The 15,535-nt window shown below is 36.7% G+C and overlaps 2 protein-coding genes across 2 annotated transcripts; both read right to left on the bottom strand.

Annotated features, from left to right (window-relative positions):
* Nucleotides 1–31: 31 nt before the first annotated feature.
* LOC129226174 (gastrula zinc finger protein XlCGF49.1-like) lies at nucleotides 32–598 on the bottom strand. The gene has a single exon (XM_054860775.1). The coding sequence runs from the start codon at nucleotides 596–598 to the stop codon at nucleotides 32–34; it is 567 nt and encodes a 188-aa protein (XP_054716750.1).
* Nucleotides 599–649: 51 nt separating this feature from the next.
* Nucleotides 650–1,216, bottom strand: LOC129226173 (gastrula zinc finger protein XlCGF49.1-like). Its single transcript, XM_054860774.1, has one exon. The coding sequence runs from the start codon at nucleotides 1,214–1,216 to the stop codon at nucleotides 650–652; it is 567 nt and encodes a 188-aa protein (XP_054716749.1).
* Nucleotides 1,217–15,535: the final 14,319 nt, after the last annotated feature.

The following is a 15,535-nucleotide window of genomic DNA, read 5'->3' as shown; positions in this document are numbered from 1 at the left end:
CATACGTTTTGAAAGGAAAAAGTACAAAGTACTAGCTTTTATCCCTCGTTGCTTCACCGGTGGCCTCGGACTGCTCTCTGGCGTGGACCCTCAAGTGTTTCTTCATATTGGAACTGTCCGCAAACTGCTTTTTGCAGAACTGGCAAGAGTGGGGTTTCTCCCCGGTATGAAGCCTCAAATGCCGCTTGAACTTCGAATGCAGAACGAAAGTCTTGCTGCAGCACGGGCAGGTATACGGCCGCTCTCCGGTGTGGTACCTCGTGTGCTCCTTCAAGCCGCTCAGATGGCCGAACTTCTTCTCGCAGTGCTCGCAGGAATACGGCTTCTCTCCCGTGTGCATCCTCATGTGCCTCGTGAGCTGCGTAGAGATGGCAAACGACTTGCTGCAGTGGTTGCAGGTGAAGGGTTTCTCGCCCGTATGCACCCTCCTGTGGTCCGCAAGGGCCCTGCTGAAGACGAACTGCTTCTGGCAGAACTCGCAAGTCAGCAACTTTTCTCCCGTATGCAGCCTCGCGTGCATCTTCATAGCTTTGGCTTTGGTGAACACCTTGCCGCAAGTCTCGCACGTGCGGGATTGAATTTCGGCGTGGAGATTCATGTGTATCGTACGATGGATGGCATACGTTTTGAAAGGAAAAAGTACAAAGAACTAGCTTTTATCCCTCGTTGCTTCACCGGTGGCCTCGGATTGCTCTCTGGCGTGGACCCTCAAGTGTTTCTTCATATTGGAACTGTCCGCAAACTGCTTTTTGCAGAACTGGCAAGAGTGGGGTTTCTCCCCGGTATGAAGCCTCAAATGCCGCTTGAACTTCGAATGCAGAACGAAAGTCTTGCTGCAGCACGGGCAGGTATACGGCCGCTCTCCGGTGTGGTACCTCGTGTGCTCCTTCAAGCCGCTCAGATGGCCGAACTTCTTCTCGCAGTGCTCGCAGGAATACGGCTTCTCTCCCGTGTGCATCCTCATGTGCCTCGTGAGCTGCGTAGAGATGGCAAACGACTTGCTGCAGTGGTTGCAGGTGAAGGGTTTCTCGCCCGTATGCACCCTCCTGTGGTCCGCAAGGGCCCTGCTGAAGACGAACTGCTTCTGGCAGAACTCGCAAGTCAGCAACTTTTCTCCCGTATGCAGCCTCGCGTGCATCTTCATAGCTTTGGCTTTGGTGAACACCTTGCCGCAAGTCTCGCAGGTGAGGGATTGAATTTCGGCGTGGAGATTCATGTCTATCGTATGATGGATGGCATGTGATTTGAAAAAAAAGTTCTTCTGATAAAGATCAAAAGTGTGTGTTTCCTCCCGAGCATGAGATTCATAAGTGTCGGCTAGTTTGATCTGTAAGAGGACTTCTTGCAGAAGACATTTGTGGGGTTTCTTCTCTAACATGAGATTCATATGCGTCAGTTTGATGTGTGGGAGAACGTCTTCTGGCAAAGGTCACACGTGTGGGTTTCCTCCCCAGCATGATATTCATGTGTATTAGTTAGCTTGATTTGTAGATGAATGCCTTTTGGTAAAGGTCATTTGTGGGCTTCATTTCCAACATGAGATTCATTTGTATTAGTTAGTTTGATTTGTGGTAAAGGTCATTTGTGGACTTTTTCTCCAGCATGAGATTCATGTGCATCAGGCAGTTTGATATGAAAGAAAATATCTTCTGCTAACGGTCACATATGTGTGTTTCCTCCTCAGCATGAGATTCATATGTGTTGGCTAGTTTGGTCTGTAAGGGAAGGTCTTCTGGCAGAAGTCATTTGCGGGGTTTCTTCTCCAACATGAGATTCATATGTGTCAGTTTGATTTGTGGGAGAACGTCTTTTGGTACAGGTCACACATGTGGATTTCCTGCCCAACGTGATTCATATGTGTCACTAGTTTGATCTGGAAGAGAACGTCTCCTGTTCTGGGCAAAGATCAGTTTTGGGTTTCTTCTCCAGCACGAGATTCATGTGCATCAGGCAGTTTGATTTGAAAGAAAATATCCTCTGCTAAAGGTCACACATGTGTGTTTCCTCTCGGGCATGAGATTCATGTGTGTCGGCTAGTTTGATCCGTAAGAGAAGGTCTTCTGGCAGAAGTCATTCGCGAGGTTTCTTCTCCAACATGAGATTCATATGCGTCAGCTTGATTTGTGGGAGAACATCTTCTGGTAAAGGTCACACATGTGGGTTTCCTCCCCAGCGCGAGATTCATATGTGTCACTAGTTTCATCTGGAAAAGAACGCCTTCTGAGCAAAGATCATTTGTGGGTTTCTTGTCCAGCATGAGATTTAGGAGGAGTATCAGTTAGTTTGATTTGTAGAAGAATGTCCTTTGGTAAAGGTCATTTGGGGGTTTCTTCTCCAACAAGAGATTTATGTATATCAGTTTGATTTGTAGATGAATGTTTTCTGATAAAGGTCATTTGTGGATTTCTTCTCCAGCATGAGATTCATGTGCATCAGGCAGTTTGATTTGAAAAAAAAATATCTTCTGATAAAGGTCAAAAGTGTGTTTCCTCCCCAGCATGAGATTCATGTGTATCGGCTAGTTTGATCCCTAAGAAAAAGTCTTCTGGCAGAAGTCATTTGTGAGGTATCTTCTCCAACATGAGATTCATATGCGTCAGTTTGATGTGTGGGAAAACCTCCTCTGGTAAAGGTCACACGTGTGGATATCCTGCCCAACGTGAGATTAATATGTGTCACTAGTTTCATCTGGAAAAGAACGCCTTCTGAGCAAAGATCATTTGTGGGTTTCTTGTCCAGCATGAGATTTAGGAGGAGTATCAGTTAGTTTGATTTGTAGAAGAATGTCCTTTGGTAAAGGTCATTTGGGGGTTTCTTCTCCAACAAGAGATTTATGTATATCAGTTTGATTTGTAGATGAATGTTTTCTGATAAAGGTCATTTGTGGATTTCTTCTCCAGCATGAGATTCATGTGCATCAGGCAGTTTGATTTGAAAAAAAAATATCTTCTGATAAAGGTCAAAAGTGTGTTTCCTCCCCAGCATGAGATTCATGTGTATCGGCTAGTTTGATCCCTAAGAAAAAGTCTTCTGGCAGAAGTCATTTGTGAGGTATCTTCTCCAACATGAGATTCATATGCGTCAGTTTGATGTGTGGGAAAACCTCCTCTGGTAAAGGTCACACGTGTGGATATCCTGCCCAACGTGAGATTAATATGTGTCACTAGTTTTGATTGCTCAGAGAACGCTTCTGAGCAAAAATCCTTTGTGGGTTTCTTCTCCAGCATGAGATTCATGTGCATCAGGCAGTTTGATTTGAAAGAAAATGTCATCTGCTAATGGTCACACATGTGTTTCCTCCCCGGCATGAGATTCATATGTGTCGGCTAGTTTGATCTGTAAGAGAAGGCCTCCTGCAGAAGTCATTTGCTGGGTTTTTTCTTCTCCAACATGAGATTCATATGCGTCAGTTTGATGTGTGGGAGAACGTCTTCTGGGAAAGGTCACACGTGTGGGTTTCCTCACCAGCGTGAGATTCATATGTGTCACTAGCTTGATCTGGAAGAGAACGCCTCCTGTTCTGGGCAAAGATCATTTGTCGGTTTCTTCTCCAGCATGAGATTCGGGTGTATAATTTAGTTTGATTTGTAGAAGAATGTCTTTTAGTAAAGGTCACTTGTGGGTTTCTTCTCCAACATGAGATTCATTTACATCAATTAGTTTGATTAGTAGATGAATGTCTTCTGAGCAAAAATCCTTTGTGGGTTTCTTCTCCAGCATGAGATTCATGTGCATCAGGCAGTTTGATTTGAAAGAAAATGTCATCTGCTAATGGTCACACATGTGTTTCCTCCCCGGCATGAGATTCATATGTATCGGCTAGTTTGATCTGTAAGAGAAGGCCTCCTGCAGAAGTCATTTGCTGGGTTTTTTCTTCAACATGAGATTCATATGCGTCAGTTTGATGTGTGGGAGAACGTCTTCTGGGAAAGGTCACACGTGTGGGTTTCCTCACTAGCGTGAGAATATGTGTCACTAGTTTGATCTGGAAGAGAACGCCTCCTGTTCTGGGCAAAGATCATTTGTCGGTTTCTTCTCCAGCATGAGATTCGGGTGTATAATTTAGTTTGATTTGTAGATGAATGTCTTCTGGTAAAGGTCATTTGTAGGTTTCTTCTCCAACATGAGATTCATTTACATCAATTAGTTTGATTAGTAGATGAATGTCTTCTGAAAAAGATCATTTGTGGATTTCTTCTCCAGCACAAGATTCATATGCATCAGGCAGTTTGATTTGAAAGAAAATGTCATCTGCTAATGGTCACACATGTGTTTCCTCCCCGGCAGGAGATTCATATGTGTCGGCTAGTTTGATCTGTAAGAGAAGGCCTCCTGCAGAAGTCATTTGCTGGGTTTTTTCTTCTCCAACATGAGATTCATATGTGTCAGTTTGATTTTTGGGAGAACGTCTTCCGGTAAAGGTCATGTAGGTCTCTTCCTCAGCATGAAATTTCCATGCCATGTGGACCTCTGGGACAACATTGGCAGGAATAGTTTCTTCACCGTATGGATTCTCGCATGTGAAACAAGAAAGATTTTCGATGTGACTGTCTTCACGCATTAGTCACAACAAAATGGTTAGTCTCCCACATGTGACCTAATGTGAGAGGTCAAGCTGGATTTTCTGGGAAATGTCTTGTTACAATAGTCACATGTGGAAGGATGTGGTTGGAACTCAAGTTTTATTATCAATCTGATTGGCTAGGTCAAAATCTTTTCACAGTACTCACAAGAGAGAACGTTGGAAAGAAGGGTCAGACACCATTGAAATTGGGGTTCTTCAACAAATGCTCTTTGACCGTATTCACAGGATCTCCCTTTGGAATGAGGCGTCACAAGTGACTTGACTTGAACTTTGTTTCTTCAACAAATGTGCTTTTACAGTATTGATAGAAGAGCAAGATCTATATTTGGAGTCAAGGGTCAGGTGACCGTTAGGCTGTGCTGCTTCAAATAGCTTTCCACAGTTCTCACAAGCAAATTGCTGGTTTGCAGTATTTACTTTTGATGTTTGATTCCCAGAAGGGCAGTTTTCAAAGGATTTAGAAGGATTGATTTTCTGACTAAAAGTTTTGTGCTTTCACCACCAAAAATTTGCACATTCATAGTCAATTATTGAAAGAAAATAATATTAATTATCTGTATGCAAATAACTCAATGCCCAATCAGAGGTTAAATTCTAGTGGCAGCTCTTTTTTTTACTCCAGATAGTCTTCCATTTAGAAACGAAATCAATCAATTTGGTTCATCCAATATATCCTCATCTATACAAAAATATTCTCTTTAACGTTAAAAATAACCTAACATTCCTTTCTGCTGAATTTGCTCAATCGATATCAGTACAGGAGAAACCTTATAAAAGCCACGTATGAGTCAAATTCATACCTGCAGAAAAGAAAGAAAATAATTAGCATTTAATACTAATTATGTCACTTAATGAATTTTAAATGTATATTCATTTCGTTTCATTTCGCCACAAAAAGGCCAACATTTTGGAGAATTAAATAGCTGAACTTTTGAAGCAAGTATTTTCTCGCCTTTTTTATTTCATACTTCCATTTTTCTCAGGAATGGAATTGACTTTGCCTTAAACTACAATTAGGTGTTGAAATCAGAACAGCCACTAAGAATCGAATACAATGTCAAATGGAGCCAATGCAAGTTATATTGATGTCAGGATTTGCCAGTCAGTTTATAAATGTGTATACAATTATTTTAACAGCTATACTGCTGAAGGCTCCGTGACCACTTCTTATTTTTCTTCCTTCAGCTGCTCAAAGATATACCCAGAGCCACAGAGAGCCAAGACGGGCCCCTAGTCAGTTTTGCCACCAAGGATCCCACTCCCCCACAAGAAAATAAAAAAGATTAAAGAAAGAAAAAAAGAAGAAAAAAAAGGGGGATGAATTTTAAAACTGCTTACTAAAAAAATTAACTCTAATTTCCCCAACAGTAAGTATCAAAAGAGTAAATGTTACAATCATAATTGTAACTCAGGCATACTGCTTGCTATTTAATCCAAAAAGCAAATAAAAAATATGACATAGAAATTCACACATCAAAACCAAATTTTCATACATTGAAACTATGCACATTCATAATATTGAACTTATTTCAAAGCAATCTTCCTCGCTTTTTGATTTGAGAAATGATTTATAGCAGTTGAAGTTTCTTGAAAGCTTGTGCTCCAGTGCTAAAACTTCGAGACTAGTTGCACGTCACAATGTTCTTTTTTTCCCTCCTTCTTCTTCCTTTCTATTTTTCTTTATTTTTTTCCCTTTTTCTTTCGTTTTTTTTTTCTTTCTTTTTTTTTGGCATTGATGTCACTGGGTTCCCTCAATGCCCGGGCCCCTAGTTTCCGACTGGGCTAACATGGCCTCTTGTCTGGCCAGGGTATCTTTACTAATAATAAAGCTCAAAGTCTCTTTCTCTGGATATCGGGATCTCTGTGACACATACAGCGCCCAAATCATTCGGCCGATTTTCATGAAATTTGACACAAAGTTAGTTTGTAGCATGAAGGTGTGCACCTAGAAGCGATTTTTCGAAAATTCCACTTTGTTCTTTTTCTATTCCAATTTTAAGAACATTTTACCCAGCAAATTATCGCAACGTGGAAGAGTAAATGACCAAATTATCATAACGAGGAACCGTAACATGGGCGAGCAAATGAACACAGTCAATTGGCGAGAAATTCGTCATCCATTATTTGTAAATATACAGGCAAACCAAATGACTTTTTAATTCTCTACAACGGGCAAAGCCATGCGGGTGCCACTAGTACCGAATAGAGCAGAAAGCTCGAGCGCTACGGACAATGGGCATGTCCTTACATACATCAGCAGAGCCTAGTGATCCATAGGAGCACATCGTACTCATAGTTTTAGTCAAATAAATATAGGTGCAGAAGATGGAAGGTCATCTGCGTGATGACAAAAATATTAAGTCGACTCCTTATAGAACACATCAGCATTTCATCAGCATGATGCATCCAATAACAACTTTAAAATTTTTTGACGTGCTTGCTACAAGCAAGGTTTCGAAATGTGTGTATGAAATTTACCGGAGAAAAAAAAAGCTTTTTTTAAGTTGAAGAAATAACTTAGTTTCAGTACACTTTTGCAGCTTTAGTTATGGATGGAATGAAATAATATCCAACTTGACAATGAGGTGCACAGTCAGCATTTCACAGCCTGCGGTCCGAGAAATTCGGAAGACTCTCGAATTTAGGAGCAGTCTTCCAAATTTAAAAACAAATGTTAAAAATCTCTTGAAATTTAAATACTTTCCTGAAAAAGATCTTTTTTGTCTCAAAAAGGTAACAATTGTTCAACATCCAACCACTACTAAAAGAGAAATAGCAATGAAGATAGTGCAGGTGCATTCAATGCTTTACACTTAGGAGAGCCCCTTGGGCTATCGTCTTGAAGGAACCTTTCGATCAATGAGCAGAAAAATAGGATAGCCAACATTTATCCTACTCAAATTTATCAAATTATTTTTATATTTTTATCTATCGCAACACAACTTTAATGAGATAACGAATGGTACGGTTTTGTTAAAATTTGAATAAGAAACAAAAGCAGCAAATAAAATACAGTTGGCTCTCTGTTTAACCACGCTCTATTTAACGACTTTCTCTATTAAACGACGGCTTATCATGGTCCCAGATGGTCCACTACAGTGTTAAAAGCATTCTATTTAAAAACGCTTTCTATTTAAGGACGATTTTTTGTGGTCCCTTGAAAGTCGTTAAACAGAGAGCCAACTGTATTCATTTACAAGCAAACCCTTACAAGCCACCCTTAAGAGTCCAATCCTTTACACTTTATCCTCTGAACTTTTAACTGAAATTTTGATTATGTTTTGACGTTTTGATTAAGCAAAATAATGATCACCCTTGTCAAAGCTCCAGGAAAGACCAGAAACCCTAGGGTTTTGAAGAAACCGGGTTTTGAAGACCTCTGAGATGGAGCATTGAACAACACCATTTAGCAACGGGTTTGATAATTGCTCAATTTTTTTAAAGACAAAAATGTCATATATTTTACAAATTTCAATGCTTTATCTCTAACATATTGGTCTTTTGGGTGTTCAACATAAAATATTTAAGTTCATTTATACACATTCCTTCACTTCCATCGGAGAAATAGACAAAGATAAACGTTGTGCACTGAATACAATCGCCTAGAAATCTTTTAGTAATAGAGTCCTAATGCAGTCTACTATTTTTACTTCCTTTTACAAACTAGTATGTTGTGGCCATCACGAAACTTTCTTCTATATTTTTCCTTTTTCTGATCCCTCCCCATGCTTGACGAGGAAGCAATATTCCCAACAAAAACAAAATGACACATGCAAAAACTTGACGACCATCCCAATGTCTGAATTATTGCAAAAGCAAAGCAGAGAGCGAAAATTGAAAGTTATTTTAAAAGCCTTGCTTGAATTAATTACAAATATTTTATTTGTTAACAAACATAAGATGGCAACAGTTAAACATTTTAATTCATTGAGATAATATTTCCGATCATTTCCATACAATTAAAATCACGAGAAATACGCAGACGACAATCGATTACGATTTATCTTTCTTATTGTTGCATTAATGAAACTATTTTTATTCGCAAAAAAAAAAAAATCAACACCTCTTGGAGCGATTGGAGTCAAAATTGAACCAAAGCCTGTTTACGTATGGATTCACATATATTCAAAATTTCAGCCAGAACGTAGCATTACTTCTTGAGATAGGGCACTCACAATGGAAAAAAAGAACGGGCGACTGCGCTACCCCCTTTTCAGCTGTTGACACCAAAATAAAATCAGCTCTTATACCCACTAAGGGCTACTTGTCGAAAAATTTTTGCTTGATTCCGTTCGTTATTTCTTGAGATACAGCAGTCACAATTGACGACAAAAAACGTTCTATAACTCAACCCCCGTTTGAGCTATTGACACCAAAATTGAATCAGCACCTGTACCTACTAGAGGCAGCATATGGACCAAATTTTGTTTGATTCTGCCAGTTACTTCCTGGGGAATAGCAGGTACTTATAACTCAAAAAACGTCCCATTGCTCCACCCCCCTTGGATGAATTCGCGCCAAAAACCAATGGGCACAAGTTCACATAGGGGCACATATGTGTACCAAATTTCGTTCAATTTCATGGGGTAGTTTTTGCTGTAGAGCGGCCACAAAAAACTGGTCACACACAGACGTGACACACACACACACACAGACAGACATTTTCCAAAAATAGTCGAAATGGACTCAGCACACCTCAAAACGTTCGAATCCGTCAAAATTCGAAATTCGAAAATTTGCACGAATCCAATACTTTTTTCTATATATTAGATATAGAAGAAAGTAAAAAGGAAGTATTGTATTCGCAAAAAAAATTTCACTCAAAAATCGACCTTCATTTCCATTTTGCTCACCCCCGAATGAATGTTTAGTTTTTTTTTTCGACTCGACCACACGTGGATAAGTGCCTAAGAGCGTATAGAAACGCGAAATATCTATTTTGACGATTCCCGAGTTAATTACAACGAGTTTTCTCGTGACGTCCGTATGTACTTATGTGTGGATGTATGTCGCATAACTCAAGAACGGTAAGTCCCAGAAAGTTGAAATTTGGTACGTAGACTCCTAAAGGGGTCTCGTTGTGCACCTCCTCCCCTTTTGGTAGCATTCGGATGTATCTAAAGGGGTCTTTTGCCCCTTTTTGGGGGGAAATCATTGTTAATTTCGATGCAAACTCAAGTGGTGTTACAATTTGGCAGACACTTGGCGATATATTGCCAGTCTTTTGGTCGCCTTTTGTCACCAACTTGGCAACAAATTTGGCGATTTTTTTTTTAAAATCTGGTTTCAAATTGGCCATTGTTGGTGATATTTAGAGAGTTAACTGTTGAATCCATAGACTAATAATAAGAGTAGACCGAGCTATGGCAACCCTTTTGCTGCTCATAAACCAAACCATGTGACTGGTGGATATCCTAGCAACAGCGGGCGTTGATCGTAGCAGACGATCAATGCGAGAGAGAAATAAAATAAATAGAATTTACGAAACACGGAAGAATGATCTTTTATGGAGTCCGATTTGTAAATGTGTTATTCTAAGTTGTAAATATTTTGTTAATATAGTGAGTTTTTCGTTTAGATAGTATTGTGCATTTTCTGTATTCAATTTTAATAACTCTCTAAGCAATTAAAGATGCAAGCGCCCAAAAAGAATCAACAAACGGTAAGATTTTTACCTACCATTTCAATTTAAGATACCGATTAGTACACTTTTGCGTTAACGCAAAACGTTTACGCCATTACGTTTATGCCAACGCTGATGTAGTAGTTCCGAATGAAATTAAAGTTACTGAAAAATGCGATCAAAAACTAATTACTAATGTCAAAATAATGTATAAGGGGCATTCCAAGGTATTTTTGGCATTTATGTAGAGTCCGTAACGTGACCTTTTTTGCCATAACTTTTTAATTTAACTTTTTATTTTGATCTTTTCCTACCAACACACTAGCTCAAATTAAAATAATTTGCAAATCAAACGGTAAATTAAAAAGTTACGGCAAAAAAAGGTCACGTTACGGACTCTACATAATGTCCAAAATACCGTGGAATGCCCCATAACTAAAAGAAAAACAATTCAATCATCTCTGCACCTGGGGAAAAAATTACAATAAAAATACATTACGTCTTAAAATACATGCCGAGTGCCAAACTATAGATAATCCTGCCAGCTGGCAACCATGCCGCCAAAGTTTTCGCCAAGCCTTCCACCAGTCACATGATGTATCCATGAACCAATATTTTCATCAGCAAGTCTGGGGAAGCTCGGTCTACTCTTATTATTAGTCTATGGTTGAATCACATTAAAATTGTCAGCAATAGGGAAATGACATTAAATTGGAGTAAAAGGAAGTCATGTGATGCACACATCCGCTTGTTTATTCCTCCGTTCTGTTAATAATTAATTTTAAAAAAATTATGAACAAATCCTAGTAACGATGAATGCTTCTGAATTAATAACTTTATTGGCATGTAATTAAATCTTTCAGTAATGACCTACCATAAATACCAAGTACATATTATAGGCAATACACATTTTGCTTCATAGAAGGTTACTTTCGGGATTTATATTTATTTTTTTACTTTCTTCTATATCTAATATATAGAAGAAAGTATTGGATTCGTGCAAATTTTCGAATTTCGACGGATTCGAAAATTTGAGTTTTGAGGTGTGCTGAGTCCATTTCGACTGTTTTTGGAAAATGTCTGTCTGTCTGTGTGTGTGTGTGTGTGACCAGTTTTTTTGTGGCCGCTCTACAGCAAAAACTACCGCATGAAATCGAACGAAATTTGGTACACATATGTGCCCAAATGTGAACTTGTGCCCATTGGTTTTTGGCGCAAATTCCTCCAAGGGGGGTGGAGCAATGGGACGTTTTTTGAGTGACGCGGGCTTGCTATTCCTCAGGAAGTAACTGGCGGAATCAAACAAAATTTGGTCCATATGTTGGTATTAACAAGAACAGGTGCTGATTCAATTTTGGTGTCAGTAGCTCAAACGGGGGTTGAGCTGTAGAACGTTTTTTGTCGTCAATTGTGACTGCTGTATCTCAAGAAATAATGAACGGAATGAAGGAAAAATTTATCGGCAAGTAGCCCTTAGTGGGTATAAGAACTGATTTTATTTTGGTGTCAACAGCTAAAAAGGGGGGGTAGCGCAATCGCCCGTTCTTTTTTTCTATTGTGAGTGCCCTTACCTCAAGAAGTAATGCTACGTTCTGGTTGAAATTTGGAATATATGTGAATCCATACGTAAACAGGCTTTGGTTCAATTTGGACGCCAATCGCTCCAAGAGGGTTTTTTTTTTTTTTTTGCGAATAAAAATAGTTTTATTACTTGAACAATAAGAAAGATAAATCGTAATAGATTGTCGTCTGCGTATTTCTCGTGATTTTAATTGTATGGAAATGACCGGAAATATTATCTCAATGATTTAAAATTTTTAACTGTTGCCATCTTATGTTTGTTAACAAATAAAATATTTGTATACTAGTTTTTCCTTACATTGGTTTGCTTTCAGATTGGAACTCAATGGGGAAATTTACTTTTGTTTTGTTGCAAAGTAAACCTCCAATTATTCGGCTATTTATTTCTTATTATTACATTTTAAGACAAATGTTGTCATCTAGAAAGGTAAAGAAAATTACCCCGCTTGATCCAATACCCCGTTTAATCGAATAAAGTTTCTTCGAACCGAAAATATTCGATTAGGCGGGGCCGACAGTATTCACAAAAATTCATGGTTATTTTAGATATAAATTAAAAAGTAACTAGTTCACTCTGAATATTTCAATTATCAGGTATGTTAAAAGAAAGATTATTTTTAGAGTTTAAAAAAAAAAATAAAAATAAAAGTGAAAAAATAGGCAAACATAATGCATTATGAAAAAACTGCAAGAGATCATCGATACTTAATTTACTGCGCATTCAATTTAAAAAATTGCATTTACTTATTTTATGATTAAAATTCATTAAATAAGAGGAATTTAACTGAAAATCAAAAACCCGATTTTTGAGAAAATGTATGGGATCAATTTATTGTCTAATTTGTGCTGAAGTATTTATCGAGAAGGCAACTCTTTTCACAAATTTTTTTCTCATGAAAAAGGGTTTAAGCCTCAAAACAAGATCAACAATCAAGATGTTATTAAATTCCAAATTGAAACAAAATATGTTTTGTTCCTAACCAGATGAATATTCTGAATAGTTTATGCAAAACATGCCAACATTTGAAATTTTTTACGCAATCAAAATCATGCAGCATTCTGATGAGGACAGAGAAGTAGAAAATTGACTTAGAAGAAATGACACATTTCAGTTTCTCTTTCAGAATTTACAGATACAACTAGCTTATTTCCATTCTTGCATAATATAGATGAACATGCGAATGGCATTCGCAAAAAGTTTTTGGCTCAGCAAAATTTTTTAACTGCTAATGTTAATTTTTTTTTTTTTTAAAGAATTTTTTTAAAAAAAATTAAGAATTTTTTTTAAAAATCCCACATTTTATTTCTGTTTCTTCCGAATCTTATGCAAAATTAATCTAAAAATAAATGATTTCTTTTTGAAATCATGATCATAGTATGCTAATTACTTAAAGAGTAAACGGTCGCAAAAGGAGACTGCTTCTACTATGACTGTATGGTTTTTTATTTTACACAGCCTGAATCGCGTAAGAGGAAAATTCAAGCTGCGTAAAATAAACAACTTTACAGACTATAGAACGGTCTCTATTGGTGAATCCGGCTGTAAATTGAGTTTCAGTGTGTAGAGGTAAAAAAAGCACTGATCAGTCCATGGCAGCGTATAATCCACACCACATTAATTTTGAACTTTTCAAATGGATAATACGCAAGAAAATACAGCATTTATTTTTGCAGCATTACTTAATTTAAAACAAATAGTAGTTTTTGTTGATTTGTTTACAAAATCAAATATCTTAATAAAATTTTCAAGTAAAAAGCAGATAGCTCATGTTTTATCAGATCTACATGAACTTCTTCACTAATAAATGAAAATAACAATAATGATCATGTGATTGATATTGGGCAAAAAATAATGGTAAATGCAGTTTTCTTCCAGTTGGTGAAAAGCGGAAACTATATGTTATTGCAAAAACTTTTTATATCTTTTTTTTTTCACCTTTTTCATATTTTAATATAAATTACGGTTGACTCAGGCAAAATTAATATTTGCAGAAAATTATCCAGTTAGGATTTGTGTTTGCAGAAAGCATTTCATTTTATCTAAGTCTGCTTATTTCTAGATGAAGAAAAACAATACTCGAGCAATGTTGTGAAAAGGTTGTAATCCAGAATGAAAGTAAAAATTTACACACTATAAAAAAGAAGAAAAGTAAAAAATATATTGTAACGGATTCGGTGCGACTTCCACTTTCTTGAAATGAAAACACAGTTCTTGATAAAAAAACAGGAAATTTATTTACACTATGTACAGGAAAGATCGTCAACCACTGCTAAATTATTCATCAGCAATAAAGCAATTATCGCACAACACCGTAAACTCAACGTTTACACACGTATTTACTTTCAAATACGAAAACAACACAGCGAAATGCCTCGCTATAAACAGAGCTAATACACTCTCACAGTTCGAAATCTGAAACGAAACTCACTGTTTATCCATCGCTAACGGCTTTTATACACCGAAAAGAATTTTCCACAACATTCTTACCTCTTCGCGAAATGCGTAGACCGTTATCAATGAAAAGAAAGAAAATAGGGGTCGTATAATTTAGCCGAATGAAAAAGGGGTTGTATATTCATTACGGGAAACTATTTACAGGTTACGTCCCTACAATAATTACTATTTACAGGATTTGTAACAATATACATAATATATGCATCTTTTTAATAGTAGTACATTAAACAATACACTTTCAATGGTACTAAGAAAAGAAGTTTCATGTTAAGGAGTGACATTATTACAAAATTAACAATGTTTAAATATTTAACTTTAATCTTTGTATAAAAATATAACTATTAAACTATATTTTAATTGGGAAAAAAATCAATTTTGATTTTTTTCTATAAAAAAAAAGAAAAAAAAACTAGGTTCTTCTGACCCACAGCTTCAAAATTTCTGTGAATTTTACATCTCTAATTTTAAGCACAGTTAAATTTTTAAACAGACCAAGGCTGTTTAGGTGACAAATCTTATCTTTACATTTGAGCTACATACAACAATCCAAAACCTGTTTGAAATGTTTAACTCAAAACCTACAACTGTTTCAAATATGAATGGATTTTTAATGCAATAAAATATGAGTTCTAAAACATCATCACAGTTAAAATTTCAAATAGTGATAAGAATTTTAGACACAGACTTTAGAGTTACAAAGAAACACTTTTTCAACTCAAAGGGAAAAAAAGAGCCAATGGTTGAAAAGGCATCTAAACAATATTTTTAAACCCCGGCAAATTAAAATTTAAAGTGATAAATTTAAAAATATTTTTTTTATTACAGCAGAGCTCAAAAAAATTCAACTGGGGTAGTATATTTGAATTTCATAGCACAAAGATTGCAAACTCTATTAAAATGAGATTAATAATGAATAATTCAAGATTGAAACAAACAAGGGGAAATCTGAAAATGAGTTTATAGATGACAATCTGCAGTCACATGTCTTTCATCTACAAGCTTTTTTTTTTTTTTTTTGTACTTAAAAATAGTTATTACAAATTTGAAATGCCTTAATTAATTTGATATTTGTTCCATTTAAATATCACACAAAGGTATAATTTTTATTTGCTACATTGTGCGTTAAGCACAATTTTATGATAGCAGCAATAACACTATGGAGTGGGGCATGTTTTATTTTTTAAAAAAAATAGTTTTCAATTTGAGGAATACTTCAAAAGCATAAAAATCATAAATATTTTAATCTGAATTGACTACATTAAAAAAAAATGTTTACCTTTATTCTTTGCTT

The sequence above is a fragment of the Uloborus diversus genome, chromosome 7 (assembly GCF_026930045.1).
Source record: "Uloborus diversus isolate 005 chromosome 7, Udiv.v.3.1, whole genome shotgun sequence".
NCBI lineage: Eukaryota > Metazoa > Arthropoda > Arachnida > Araneae > Uloboridae > Uloborus > Uloborus diversus.
This window is presented reverse-complemented; position numbering and strand designations above follow the sequence as displayed.

What these genes read in the sequence shown, in the direction of transcription:
- LOC129226174 (XM_054860775.1), bottom strand. Translation starts at nt 598, where the DNA reads ATGAATCTCCACGCCGAAATTCAATCCCGCACGTGCGAGACTTGCGGC.
- LOC129226173 (XM_054860774.1), bottom strand. Translation starts at nt 1,216, where the DNA reads ATGAATCTCCACGCCGAAATTCAATCCCTCACCTGCGAGACTTGCGGC.